The sequence below is a fragment of the Schistocerca nitens genome, chromosome 11 (genome assembly GCF_023898315.1).
Source record: "Schistocerca nitens isolate TAMUIC-IGC-003100 chromosome 11, iqSchNite1.1, whole genome shotgun sequence".
Lineage (NCBI taxonomy): Eukaryota > Metazoa > Arthropoda > Insecta > Orthoptera > Acrididae > Schistocerca > Schistocerca nitens.
The window spans coordinates 180955694-180969200 of NC_064624.1; the positions used below are offsets into that span (position 1 = coordinate 180955694).

A 13507-nucleotide genomic window follows, 5' to 3' on the forward strand; every position below is an offset into this window, starting at 1 on the left:
AAAGGGCATGTCCAACTTCCTTCCCCATCCTTCCCTAATCTGACGAGACCGATGACCTCGCTGCCTGATCTCCTTCCCCAAACAACCCAACCCTTTTGATTTTCTGTGGTTTTTTATTTTCACTGTATAATTTGTGCTTACTTGTCTGTTCATTCCCTTCAACAGCTCCTGTCTTTCTCCCTCATTTTCATTAAGGATAGCAAAGTCATAGAAAATCCTATTATCGGTACGTTTTTATTTTTGTCTCGCTTCTGAACCATTCTCTTATGTACGTCTTCGCTTCTTTTATGCCACTGGCCTTGCCACAGTGGTAACACTGGTTCCCGTCAGATCACCGAAGTTAAGTGCTGTCGTGCTCGGCTAGCACTCGGATGGGTCACCGTCCAGGTCTGCCGAGTGCTGTTGCCAATTGAGGAGCTGGTTGATTGAGAAGTAGAGGCTCTGGTCAGAAAAACTTTTCTTTACAGGAAATGCTCAATATGTCGACGGCCATTCCTCAACAATAGCTGTAGTCGAGGAATAATGTTGTGAACAGCACTGTAAAGCATGTCCGAAATTATGGTGAGGCATTGGTGTCGGATGTTGTCTTTCAGCATCCCTAGGGATGTCGGTCGATCACGATACACTTGCGACTTCAGGTAACCCCAAAGCCAATAATCCCACAGACTGAGGTCTGGGGACCTGGGAGGCCAAGCATGACGAGAGTGGTGGCTGAGCACACGATCATCACCAAACGACGCATGCAAGAGATCTTTCACGTGTCTAGCAATACCCTTTTTTTTTTGTTCTAATAAAACCCCATGTCATTCCAAGCATGTGTGTCAATTTTTACCTCTCTATCTACGTTATTCCGTGGTTTATTAAATTTTCAAATTTATACTGACTTTTTGATCACCCGATACTCAGCTTGCTCTGTAGCAATACTGATTTTTCTGAGGATTTTAAACACATTGCACCACTTCAAATGTGTTTTCTAACTTGACAAATCTTATTAAAGTGGCTCTATCTTTCATAAGATTTGTTTTTGACAGAACTGCATTTCAATTTCAACATTTTCAGTTTTGTCCAAGTCTAACAGTCAGCTTTAAACCATTGTACAGTGTAGTGATACTAAGCTCATGTAGGATCATGTGCTGCTGATCCTACATTGCTTTTAATGTCTTTTATTCTCAGTTTTGTGGTATTATGTGTTTGTTGGAACCTTGCAACTATAGAACCAGTAACCTTGTTTTCAAAAATGCCTTCTGCTGACACTTAGCTGATATTTTTCAATCAGGTTGTGTCCAGAATACTTCAGGAAAATACTAAATAGGAAACTGTAATATATTGATAACATTTTGAGTATTCTTTTTTCCATACACTGCTAAACTTAGAGTTAAGTTCACTTTATGATAATAGGGTAACCAACACGTGAGCAACTGTGTATTTAATGAGAAAGACAGTGAAAACTTTTTTGAAAATCCCTGAGTACACTTTCATACAGCCTATAGTTACTTGTTACAATGGAAGCAGCTCGTCTGCTACTTCATTCAATGTTTAGTGTTCACCAAACACTGGACCAGTACTCTATAATTCATCTCCCTAACATCATGTATGTGGTTTCCCTTACAGAAGCACTGCTTTTCCCAGAACCATTGCAACAAATGCAAGGCTTCAGTTTGCCTTCAGCAGACATCTCTGTCCCAAGTTATGTCGCTTCTTCTCCGGATATGTACGGAATGTGATGCTTTCCAGACATTCACCACTAATCTTGTAATTGAATACTGTTAGTGTCTTTCCTTTTGCTGTTGCCGTTCTGTTGCACATATCCACATTTCATGTGAGGCGCTATTCATTACACATAGTGGTCTTTCTGACTTTAGCAGGTGTTTATCCTCTTACCAGCCCATCTCATCTCGTACCGGTTTATGTTTTGTGTTGTACTCCATCCTCGGTCATCAGCAGTTCTCACTCTTACAATTTATTGTGATTGTTTAAGAATCCAGAAGAGAGCAATGAGGATTATTACTGGGAGCAAACCCAGAGACTCCTGCAAACCGATCTTCAGAAAGTTGGAAATCCTTACACTGCCTTGCCTCTACATTCTTGAGACTCTAAAATTTTTCAGAAACCACGTAGTGCCAACTGACCCCAGAGTCGTAAAAAATAGTGAAATACATTAACACAACACCAGGAAAAACACAAACCTGCATGTTATACGTACAAACACTCAACTGTGTAGAAAGGGAGCTTTCCACACGGGCCTCCAACTGTTCAACAACCTTCCCACTCGTATTAAGTCCATCGAAGACAGCATAAAATTTAGCAAAGCCGTGAAGTCGTATTTGTTGTGTCACTCGTTTTTACTCTGTAAATGAATACTTAGAACAATAATCTTGCTGTTTGTGTTAAACTGAAAACATTGAGCAATATAATACATTAGGATACTATAGGCCTATGTTAATATATGTTAACAATGTTAAATGATATTTTCCGACATCTGCAACACACTGTGTACCATCAGATCACATAGAATAAATAAATAAATGAAAATAAAATTTCGGCGTGTCCCACAAGCACGACACCCAGTCGGACACGGAGGCCCTCCGGCAGAACCGGCCACCCACGCAGCGCGGCCGCGGCGGGAGCGTCGCGTCGGACGGTGCCGACACTGTGCAGTCTTCGCGCAGCGTGGACGCCAGCTCGCCGTCATCGTCGTCGACGGCGACGGTGGTCTCCTCGGCACAGCAGCAGCGGCAGAGGCCCGGGGACGCGGTGGACGCAGCGGACGTGTCGCCTGGGGCGGCTGAGGTACAGAGGGTGATGCAAGCCAGGCCACCTATGGTGAGTTCTCTCTCTGTCTACATCTACACGGTTACTCTGCAATTCACGTTTAAGTGCTTGGCAGCGGGTTCATCGAACCACAATCGTACTATCTCTCTACCATTCCACTCCCGAACAGCGCGCGGGAAAAACTAACACCTAAACCTTTCCGTTCGAGCTCTGATTTCTCTTATTTTATTTTGATGATCATTCCTACCTATGTAGGTTGGGCTCGACAAAATATTTTCACATTCGGAAGAGAAAGTTTCATCAAAGACTGGCAGATTACTGAAAATAGAAAGAAAGCCTCCAAATGGAAAGAAAGCAGCGTCTTATATTGATCTAGTTCTTTTTCTTCTTCTTCTTCTTCTTCTTCTTCTTCTTCTGTGTTTTCATCTTCTGTGGTCTTGGGGCTCTCATGTCGGAGATCTGTCAGTTGTCGTATCCATTCTCGTGGATGCGAGATGTGGCAGGGACGGTAAGTGGGTGGCTGTCGATATTCCTCTCCACCATCGCAGCCTCGTGCAGCCCCACCACTGAGCACAACACAGGGCCAGCCAGGTCTGAATTCTGAGGTATGAACACCCGTATGCTGCAGCAGACACTACATTCCACCCCCACCACCTGATTGTGGCAGAAGGGCCATCCATCAAATACTGTGGACCTTACGCAGGGTGTATACACGGACAAGGAAAAAAAAAATTCCCGGATTTTTCCCGGTTGGAAATACACTTTCTTCCGGGTGAAAATACACTTTTCCGTGTTAAGTGACAGTATACTTCTCCTCGGCACTGTAAAACTTATCAATCCTTTGATGGTTTATGGTTTTATACGACGACATAGAATTTCCCGGCACTTTAGAAAATGAAACTTGTAGCGGGACTTTGAATTTCGCCGCACGCTACACTCGTTCCCTCAGATATAAATTATACTGTCGCAGCGGTATGAGCACTCGACGGCAGAGAAAATACTAAAATTGTCTCTTTTTTTTTTTCTTCTATCCGTCTATTGTCTCTTGGGAGCGGAAGCTTAATGCAGACGTGATCTGATGAAGACGAAAAAAACTTATTAATGTGTAGACATATTGTGGAAGTTGTTATGACATTTGGAGGAGGGAAGCAACGTAAAATAAATTGTATTTAATATCAAGACGGTTTTGTATACATTAGAAATTCCTGGACAGTGAAACTTATTGCAAGATTTCGGAGCAGACTTTTCACGCAGAAATGAAGTAGGAGATTTTTGAAGACCTGGACGCCGCACGAAAGAAGACATGTTAACATGGTAAAGAATGAACTCTTATCTACGCCATTTCCCCCTGTTAGTCACATTTGTTATTCTCTGTCTTTTTTCAAATAATTTTTGTAGTGGAAATTGGTTTGACTTTTGCTCAGAAACGCCACAAGGACCACCCCAACAATAGCTTTTCCGCATCACAAAGTCCGATAACTTTTCTGTATTACGAAGTCCGATTTGCATTTCTCTCATTCCCTTTTTTCACGGTCATTAACAATTTTAAAAAAGCCCCTTTTTAAAATCGTTAATGACCATGAAAAAAGGGAAAGAAAGAAATGCAACCACTACAAACTCAGGGGGAAAAAACACGTTTTGGAAAGATCTTTGATGTGCAGCAACATGTACGCTGCATATTTTCCTGTTACGAAGGTATAAATTCGAATTCCACCAATCACCGCATGTTACTTTTTTGAAGCATTAAAATCGAGATTGCAACGCCAGTCACAGCTCATGTCACGTGATCTCGCCAGAGCTGATAACAGTATTTGACACGTGATGTAGTCCGCCCATAGCAAGATCACTCTTAAGTAGCGCGAAACACAAATAAGAAAAGTTAATGGCTTAAATTAAAATACACATTGTTGCTACAAGAAAAGCAAAGCTTACACATATAATGCTGGTCTCGAAGATTAATAAGCTGCAAGAGAAGATAAGCTTCCACATATAATGTTGATTTTTTTGCGTGTCATATATCACATAAATGTGCCAGTAAAATTTTTAATAACGACATAAATGTCTCATCTTCTGGGCTCGAAATTCTTCAGGTGGTCATCCCCAAAGAGTTGATTTTTAAATGAGATCCAAATGCTCTGTGATTTAAGAAATTCGTCGTACATTCTCTCACATAGTTTACTTTGAAAGGAATGCTTTTCAAAGCAATATTCGCAATATTTTCCTGCGATCTCTTAGAAATATGTTCATTCCAGCAGTTGCCAGAGAGCGCCAGATAATAGGCGTCACTGCACTCGGGCAGCTACAGTGACGCAGGAAGCCCGCATGTTCGTACGTGTGAAACATTAAAAGATCTAGCATTAAAACGAATCTAATGTAAACAGCTGTCACGTCACGCTCATTGGAGGTAATTTGTTGTTAAGAAGCACTGCACAGTCTTCCTAAAGCCTTTGACACACTTTGCTGTCAGCAGACGCTTGTGTGAGCACTGTGTTTTGTTGTATATGGCACATTTCCTTTGCAACTTAAGTTTTATTTTTCTCTCGTTCATGTTTCGTTGCTGCAGTATTATTCTGCAGAAGCGGGATCAGTAATATTTTTTGTTAGAGTATTGGTTCTTACCAGTCAAAATCACCAAAATTTAACTGAAAACTGAAACAGTGAAAAATTCCCGGAATTAAAAAAAAAAACCAGATTTTTCCCAGATCTCCCGGTTGTCCCGGGTCGTATACACCCTGTTACACGATCAGATCTGGCAGTACACCCAAGAACTATGGAAGCAACTTAAAGGTGCTTGACAGAGACACCAAGATGTTTACGTTCTGGCAGCTAATGGCAGACTCGTTGCGTCTCTGTGTCGTACGTCTACTTATAGACATACAAGATAGAAATCAATATTGGTTACTGCATTTTCATTAGTGTCATAGAAGATAGTAAAATTAAGGGACATGAAAATTGTAATAAGCAAAAGAGAGAATTTATTTAACTATGAACTGTATTATCAGAAAAGGGCAAAATTATAGGTACTATTTTATGAAAATTACTTATACTTTCACAAGCATTCCGAGAGCCTACCAAAATCTTCTAGAAAGTGATATTTTCCAAATACAATAATTAACAAACTAATAAGTTAGTGTAGTGTTAGTAAGCATTTTTGGAATAAGAAAAATGTAGGCTACAAAAATATGAAAGTGAATTTAGCAAATAAACACTATCTAACATTTAGTCATTCTGGGACAGAGAACTTTGACTACTAACTTTTGAAACAGGAAATTTTTGGAAAAAGAGGAGAATGAATGTTTAAAAATCAACTATATCAGCTTAGGAACAAACAGCTATTTAAAAATTTTTGGACCACTGTTATAGGAAAAACAGTGATCTTTATATTGTTACAACTTACTTCACTACAGACAGTCATGATTGCATTTAAGATGTTTATTTTTATTTTTAGATAAGCTGTTTGTCTTTTTAGAGATCATCTTCATATCGTACATTTCTTGATGCCCGTAGGAGCCACTGGCATATAGCAGAGATGGACCTGCTTCACGGCAAGTGTTCAAGCAATGTAAGATCAGAAGATGATCTTGTTGAAGATCAAAACTGGTCGTCTTAAATATTTTTAAATAATTATTTATATTAAACAACTTAAATGCGATCATAACTGTGTGTATTGATGAAAGTTATAAATAACTATTTGCTCACTAAAAATTCCAGATCCAAATGGTCTCTAGCGATCAGAACTCATTAATATATATTAACTAAATTATTTCCAGATTAACTAGCTATAACATTATCATTAGTTATTGAGAAATGACAGAGTGAATGATAAAAGATGTGTGAATTCATGCTCGAGTAAGAAATTACTCACTCTCATAATTACTGTACATGAAAATGTTCATTTTGCAAAAATCAAACAATGGAAAATCCAGGACGGAATGTAATAATACGAGAGAAGGAAAGTTGCTACTCGCCATATAGTGGAGATGCTGAGTCGCTATAGGCACAACAAAAAGATTCACACAATTATAGCTTTTGGCCATTAAGGCCTTTGTCAGCAGCAGACACACATACACACTCACGCAGCGCAACTTCCACATACGTCAGCAGTCTCAGAGAGCTGAAACCACATTGTGAACAGCAGCACCAGTGCACGATGGGAGTGGCGACTGAGTGGAGGTAAGGAAGAAGCTGGGGCCTAGAGGGGGAGGGATGGTACGGTGGGAGTCGCGCACAGTGAAGTGTTGCAGTTTAGACGGAGGCCAGCTTCCTCGATGTTGACCTCCGCCTCAGACGTGGCTACATCGGTACCTCCGTCCATATCAAACCTACTGACCACCAGCAATACCTCCACTTCGACAGCTGCCACCCATTCCGTACCGAGAAGTCCCTTCCGTACAGCCTATCCACCCGTGGTTGTCGCATCTGCAGTGACGAGCAGTCCCTCTCGAAATATACTGAGGGTCTCACTGAAGCCTTCACTGACCGTAATTATCTTTCCATCGTTGTACAAAATCAAATCTCCCGTGCCTTATCTTTCCGGTCTCCCACCACCTCCCAAACTCCCACAGTCCGGCCACAGAGGAGCGTTCCCCTCGTAACTCGGTACCGTCCGGCACTGGAGCAACTGAATTACATTCTCCGCCAGGGTTTCGATTACCTATCGTCGTGCCCTGAAATGAGAAAGTCCTACCCACTATCCTTCTCACCCCTCCTTCCGTGGTAGTCCGCCATCCACCGAACCTACACAATATACTCGTCCATCCTTACGCGACCCCTGCTCCCGATCCCTTACCTCATTACCCCTGTAATAGACCTAGATGCAAAACCTCTCCCATACATCCCCTTCCCACCACCTACTCCAGTCCAGTCACTGTCATCACCTATCCCATCAAAGGAAGGGCTACCTGTGAAACCAGTCCTGTGATTTACAAGCTAAGCTGCAACCTCTGTGCTGCATTCTATGTAGGCACGACAACCGACAAGCTGTCTGTCCGCACGAACGGCCACCGACAAACTGTGGCCGAAAAACGAGTGGACCATCCTGTAGCTGAACACGCTGCCGAACGTGATACCCCTCATCTCGAGGACTGATTCACAGCCTGTGCCATACAGATCCTTCCCACCGACACCAGCTTTTCTGAATTGCGCAGGTGGGAACTTTCCCTGCCATACATCCTACATTCCCGTAACCCTCCTGGCCTCGACCTACGTTAGTCACTGTTCTCACCCATCCAGCCCCCTCCCTGTTCCCATTCCAGCACTACACACACAAATGTAGGTTTGCCTTTCCTTAATCTTTCTTCTAATTTTTCCATTCGTCTGTAAAGAATCCGCGTTAGTATTTTTCAACTGTGACTTAGGGTATCATATACACTCCTGGAAATTGAAATAAGAACACCGTGAATTCATTGTCCCAGGAAGGGGAAACTTTATTGACACATTCCTGGGGTCAGATACATCACATGATCACACTGACAGAACCACAGGCACATAGACACAGGCAACAGAGCATGCACAATGTCGGCACTAGTACAGTGTATATCCACCTTTCGCAGCAATGCAGGCTGCTATTCTCCCATGGAGACGATCGTAGAGATGCTGGATGTAGTCCTGTGGAACGGCTTGCCATGCCATTTCCACCTGGCGCCTCAGTTGGACCAGCGTTCGTGCTGGACGTGCAGACCGCGTGAGACGACGCTTCATCCAGTCCCAAACATGCTCAATGGGGGACAGATCCGGAGATCTTGCTGGCCAGGGTAGTTGACTTACACCTTCTAGAGCACGTTGGGTGGCACAGGATACATGCGGACGTGCATTGTCCTGTTGGAACAGCAAGTTCCCTTGCCGGTCTAGGAATGGTAGAACGATGGGTTCGATGACGGTTTGGATGTACCGTGCACTATTCAGTGTCCCCTCGACGATCACCAGTGGTGTACGGCCAGTGTAGGAGATCGCTCCCCACACCATGATGCCGGGTGTTGGCCCTGTGTGCCTCGGTCGTATGCAGTCCTGATTGTGGCGCTCACCTGCACGGCGCCAAACACGCAAACGACCATCATTGGCACCGAGGCAGAAGCGACTCTCATCGCTGAAGACGACACGTCTCCATTCGTCCCTCCATTCACGCCTGTCGCGACACCACTGGAGGCGGGCTGCACGATGTTGGGGCGTGAGCGGAAGACGGCCTAACGGTGTGCGGGACCGTAGCCCAGCTTCATGGAGACGGTTGCGAATGGTCCTCGCCGATACCCCAGGAGCAACAGTGTCCCTAATTTGCTGGGAAGTGGCGGTGCGGTCCCCTACGGCACTGCGTAGGATCCTACGGTCTTGGCGTGCATCCGTGCGTCGCTGCGGTCCGGTCCCAGGTCGACGGGCACGTGCACCTTCCGCCGACCACTGGCGACAACATCGATGTACTGTGGAGACCTCACGCCCCACGTGTTGAGCAATTCGGCGGTACGTCCACCCGGCCTCCCGCATGCCCACTATACGCCCTCGCTCAAAGTCCGTCAACTGCACATACGGTTCACGTCCACGCTGTCGCGGCATGCTACCAGTGTTAAAGACTGCGATGGAGCTCCGTATGCCACGGCAAACTGGCTGACACTGACGGCGGCGGTGCACAAATGCTGCGCAGCTAGCGCCATTCGACGGCCAACACCGCGGTTCCTGGTGTGTCCGCTGTGCCGTGCGTGTGATCATTGCTTGTACAGCCCTCTCGCAGTGTCCGGAGCAAGTATGGTGGGTCTGACACACCGGTGTCAATGTGTTCTTTTTTCCATTTCCAGGAGTGTATTTTATTTGCTCCATCTGAGACACATACACATGAAGTTGTGGAACAGTAGCTTCCAGAGAAAGTACTTTTATGAGTATGGGCCGACATGTAAAATTTCTCCACGTAAAAGAATGTAAGAGATTGTGGAAAACTGCTGTTTAACGGAGACCAGCTCTAGCTGAGACTGGCCCTCTCTCGTGAGCCCCTAGCGGAAGCCACAGCAGTACCCGGCAGCCGCCTGACCTCTCACTGCCTCCGCAGGCGCTGCCGCCCCCGTCCGGCCGCATGTCGGCCCCTCCGAGCACTGCCGACTGGCAGCGCCGCTACGGCCGCATCCGGCAGCCGCTGCTGCAGTCGCCGCCCGCCCTCGTGCCCGTGTCGGCAGCCATCAAGGTCACCAGGGAGCCCGTCTACAGCAACCTCTCGGTGAGTCTCTCCTTTAAAGGGTGGTTCCCATAAACCTAGTACTTACTCTTCGCTGGCTGGTGTGGCTGTGCGGTTCTAGGTGCTTCAGTCTGGAACTGCGTGACCGCTACGGTCACAGGTTCGAATCCTGCCTCGGCCATGGCTGTGTGTGATGTCCTTAGGTTAGTTAGGTTTAAGTAGTTCTAAGTTCTAGGGGACTGATGACCATAGATGTTAAGTCCCATAGTGCTCAGAGCCATTTGAACCATTTGAACTTACTCTTCTGAGAAACACTTAGTAGCAGTTCTCATATCTAATGGCGTGAATCATTGGGTTTCAGTCACATATGCCCAAGCTCCACTAATCGAATGCTTGAACTAAATCAGTTCTACTAATCTGGCTCAGGTGAACTGACTGTAAAAAGATGTTTAACACAAAAATATATTCCTGGCCAATAAAATTGCTACACCAAGAAGAAATGTAGATGATAAACGGGTATTCATTGGACAAATATATTATATTAGAACTGACGTGTGATTACATTTTCACGCAATTTGGGTGCACAGATCCTGAGAAATCAGTACCCAGAACAACCCCCTCTGGCCGTAATAGCGGCCTCGATACGCCTGGGCATTGAGTCAAACAGAGCTTGGATGGCGTGTACAGGTACAGCTGCCCATGCAGCTTCAACACGATACCACAGTTCATCATGAGTAGTGAATGGTGTATTGTGACGAGCCAGTTGCTTGGCCATTGACCAGACATTTTCAGTTGGTGAGATATCTGGAGAATGTGCTGGCCAGGGCAGCAGTCAAACATTTTCTGTATCCAGAAAGGCCCGTACAGAACCTGCAACATGCAGACGTGCATTATCCTGCTGAAATGTAGGGTTTCACAGGGATCGAATGAGGGATAGAGCCATCGGTCGTAACACATCTGAAATGTAATGTCCACTGTTCAAAGTGCTGTCAATGCGAACAAGAGGTGACCGAGACGTGTAACCAATGGCACCCCATACCATCACGCTGGGTGATACGCCAGTATGGTGACGACGAATACACGCTTCCAATGTGCGTTCACCACCTGACGCCAAACGCGGATGTGACCATCGTGATACTGTAAACAGAACCTGGATTCATCCGAAAAAATGATGGTTTGCCATTCGTGCACCAAGGTTCGCCGTTGAGGACACCATCGCAGGTGCTCCTGTCTGTGATGCAGCGTCAAGGGTAACCGCAGCCACGGTCTCCGAGCTGATAGTCCGTGCTGCTGCAAACGTCGTTGAACTGTTTGTGCAGATGGTTGTTGTCTTGCAAATGTCCCCATCTGTTGACTGGGGGATCGAGACGTGGCTGCACGATCCGTTACAGCCATGCAGATAAGATTCCTGTCATCTCGACTGCTAGTGACACGAGGCCATTGGGATCCATCACGGCGTTCCGTATTACCCTCCTGAACCCACCGATTCCATATTCTGCTAACAGTCATTGGATCTCGACCAATGCGAGCAGCAATGTCGCGATACAATAAACCGCAACCGTGATAGGCTACAATCTGTCCTTTATCAAAGTCAGAAGCATGATGGTACGCTTTTTTCCTCCTTACACGAGGCATCACAACAACATTTCACCAGGCAACGCCGGTCAACTGCTGTTTGTGTATGAGAAATCGATTGGAAACTTTCCTCATGTCAGCGCGTTGTAGGTGTCGCCACCGGCGCCAACCTTGTGTGAATGCTCTGAAAAGCTAATCGTTTGCATATCACAGCATCTTCTTCCTGTTGATTAAATTTCACGTCTGTAGCACGTCATCTTTGTGGTGCAGCAATTTTAATGGCCAGTAGTGTACTTGATTATGTGTGGATAAGTACTAAAGTGTTACTGGGGCCATAAATCCGCACCTGACTGCCTAAGCACACATGCTTCCTACAGCAACAAAAATTCCACAATTACAGGCAAATAACAGTTGACAGGAGCAATGCCCACAATAAAACAATAACTGTTTCTCCGTTAAAACAATAAATTAAAAGAATTTTGCACTGTATACCTTTGAGGAATTGTGAAAAACTTTTAAGATCACACTTTAATAGAAATGTGAGAAATGCAAGTTGCTAAATTCTTCATTCATTTCAATCTACCATGCCCAACACCATATTTTAAAATCATGTATAAAGTGCAGTTTTAAAATCTACTACATTTAGGCAAGCTAACTGTCTTTAGAATTACGTGAAAAATTTGTTGCAGAAAAAGAATTTATAGATAGTGAGCTTGAGGAGTTTTAGCTTGTGAACTGTACCTACTGCTGAGGAGGTTACTAATATATATCTGCTCTATGATCTAGTTCTGTGTCTGACATTATAGAGTTTTGAATGTATATACAATTGTCATAGACAATGAACTTTAATTTTCTCCTCGTTACTTCCTCAAAGTAGTGCGTAGGAATTTATTTTTCAGCCTTGGTGAGCTGAAATGTGGATAAGCAGTCTGCAAATTAGTAAAGTAACACACTTAGGACAATTTTCTGGTTGCTCATTTAACTAATTTACAGACCCTTGTGGCATGGATCTACATCTACATCGGGGTGTATATGTGGACCAGAGGGGGGGGAATCCGTATCTCCTGGTTAAGAATGCACTTCTTCTCCACGTGAAAATACACTTCTTCCAAGGTGAAAATACATTTTTTCCTTGATAAGTGACAGCGTACTTTCCCTTGGAGCTGTAAAAATATAATTCCTTTGAAAGTTTTTATACACCAACATAGAAATCCCCAGAACTTTAGAAAAGAAACTTTGCATGGGGGGGAAATGTGTTTTGGAAAGATCTTTGAGATGCAGCAACATGTGTGCTGTATATTTCCATGTTACAATACACTGCATATTTTCATCTTACAAAAGTATAAATTCAAATTCCAACAAACATAGCATGTCAATTTCGAAGCATGAAATAGAGATTGCAGTGTGCTTTTCCAAGCTAATCATAGTTCATGTCATGCAATCTCACAAGCCAATGACAGCAGACATTCAGAGCACAGGACATGTGACGTGGTGAGCCAGTAGCGTCACTATTAAGTAGTGTGAACACACAAATGGGAAAAGTTGATTGAAGATTAATAAACTCCAAGAAAAGCTAGGCTTTCACATATAATATTGGTCTTTTTAGTGTTTGTTACACTTTAAGATGTTGTTGTTGTTGTTGTTGTTGTTGTTGTGGTCTTCAGTCCTGAGACTGGTTTGATGCAGCTCTCCATGCTACTCTATCCTGTGCGAGCTTCTTCATCTCCCAGTACCTACTGCAGCCTACATCCTTCTGAATCTGCTTAGTGTATTCATCTCTTGGTCTCCTTCTACGATTTTTACCCTCCACGCTGCCCTCCAATGCTACATTTGTGATCCCTTGTTGCCTCAGAACATGTCCTACCAACCGATCCCTTCTTCTAGTCAAGTTGTGCCACAAACTTCTCTTCTCCCCAATTCTATTCAATACTTCCTCATTAGTTATGTGATCTACCCATCTAATTTTCAGCATTCTTCTGTAGCACCACATTTCAAAAGCTTCTA

At 44.2% G+C, this 13507-nt stretch overlaps 1 protein-coding gene across 1 annotated transcript in view; it reads left to right on the forward strand.

The window, feature by feature from the left end:
• The window catches only part of LOC126212758 (serine/arginine repetitive matrix protein 2-like), a 629880-nt gene that overhangs the window by 501818 nt on the left and 114555 nt on the right, over positions 1 to 13507 (forward strand). The window contains exons 18-19 of the mRNA XM_049940165.1: positions 2557 to 2823; positions 9806 to 9970. Coding sequence (XP_049796122.1) covers positions 2557 to 2823; positions 9806 to 9970 — 432 coding nt within the window. The remainder of the gene's footprint in view (positions 1 to 2556; positions 2824 to 9805; positions 9971 to 13507) is intronic.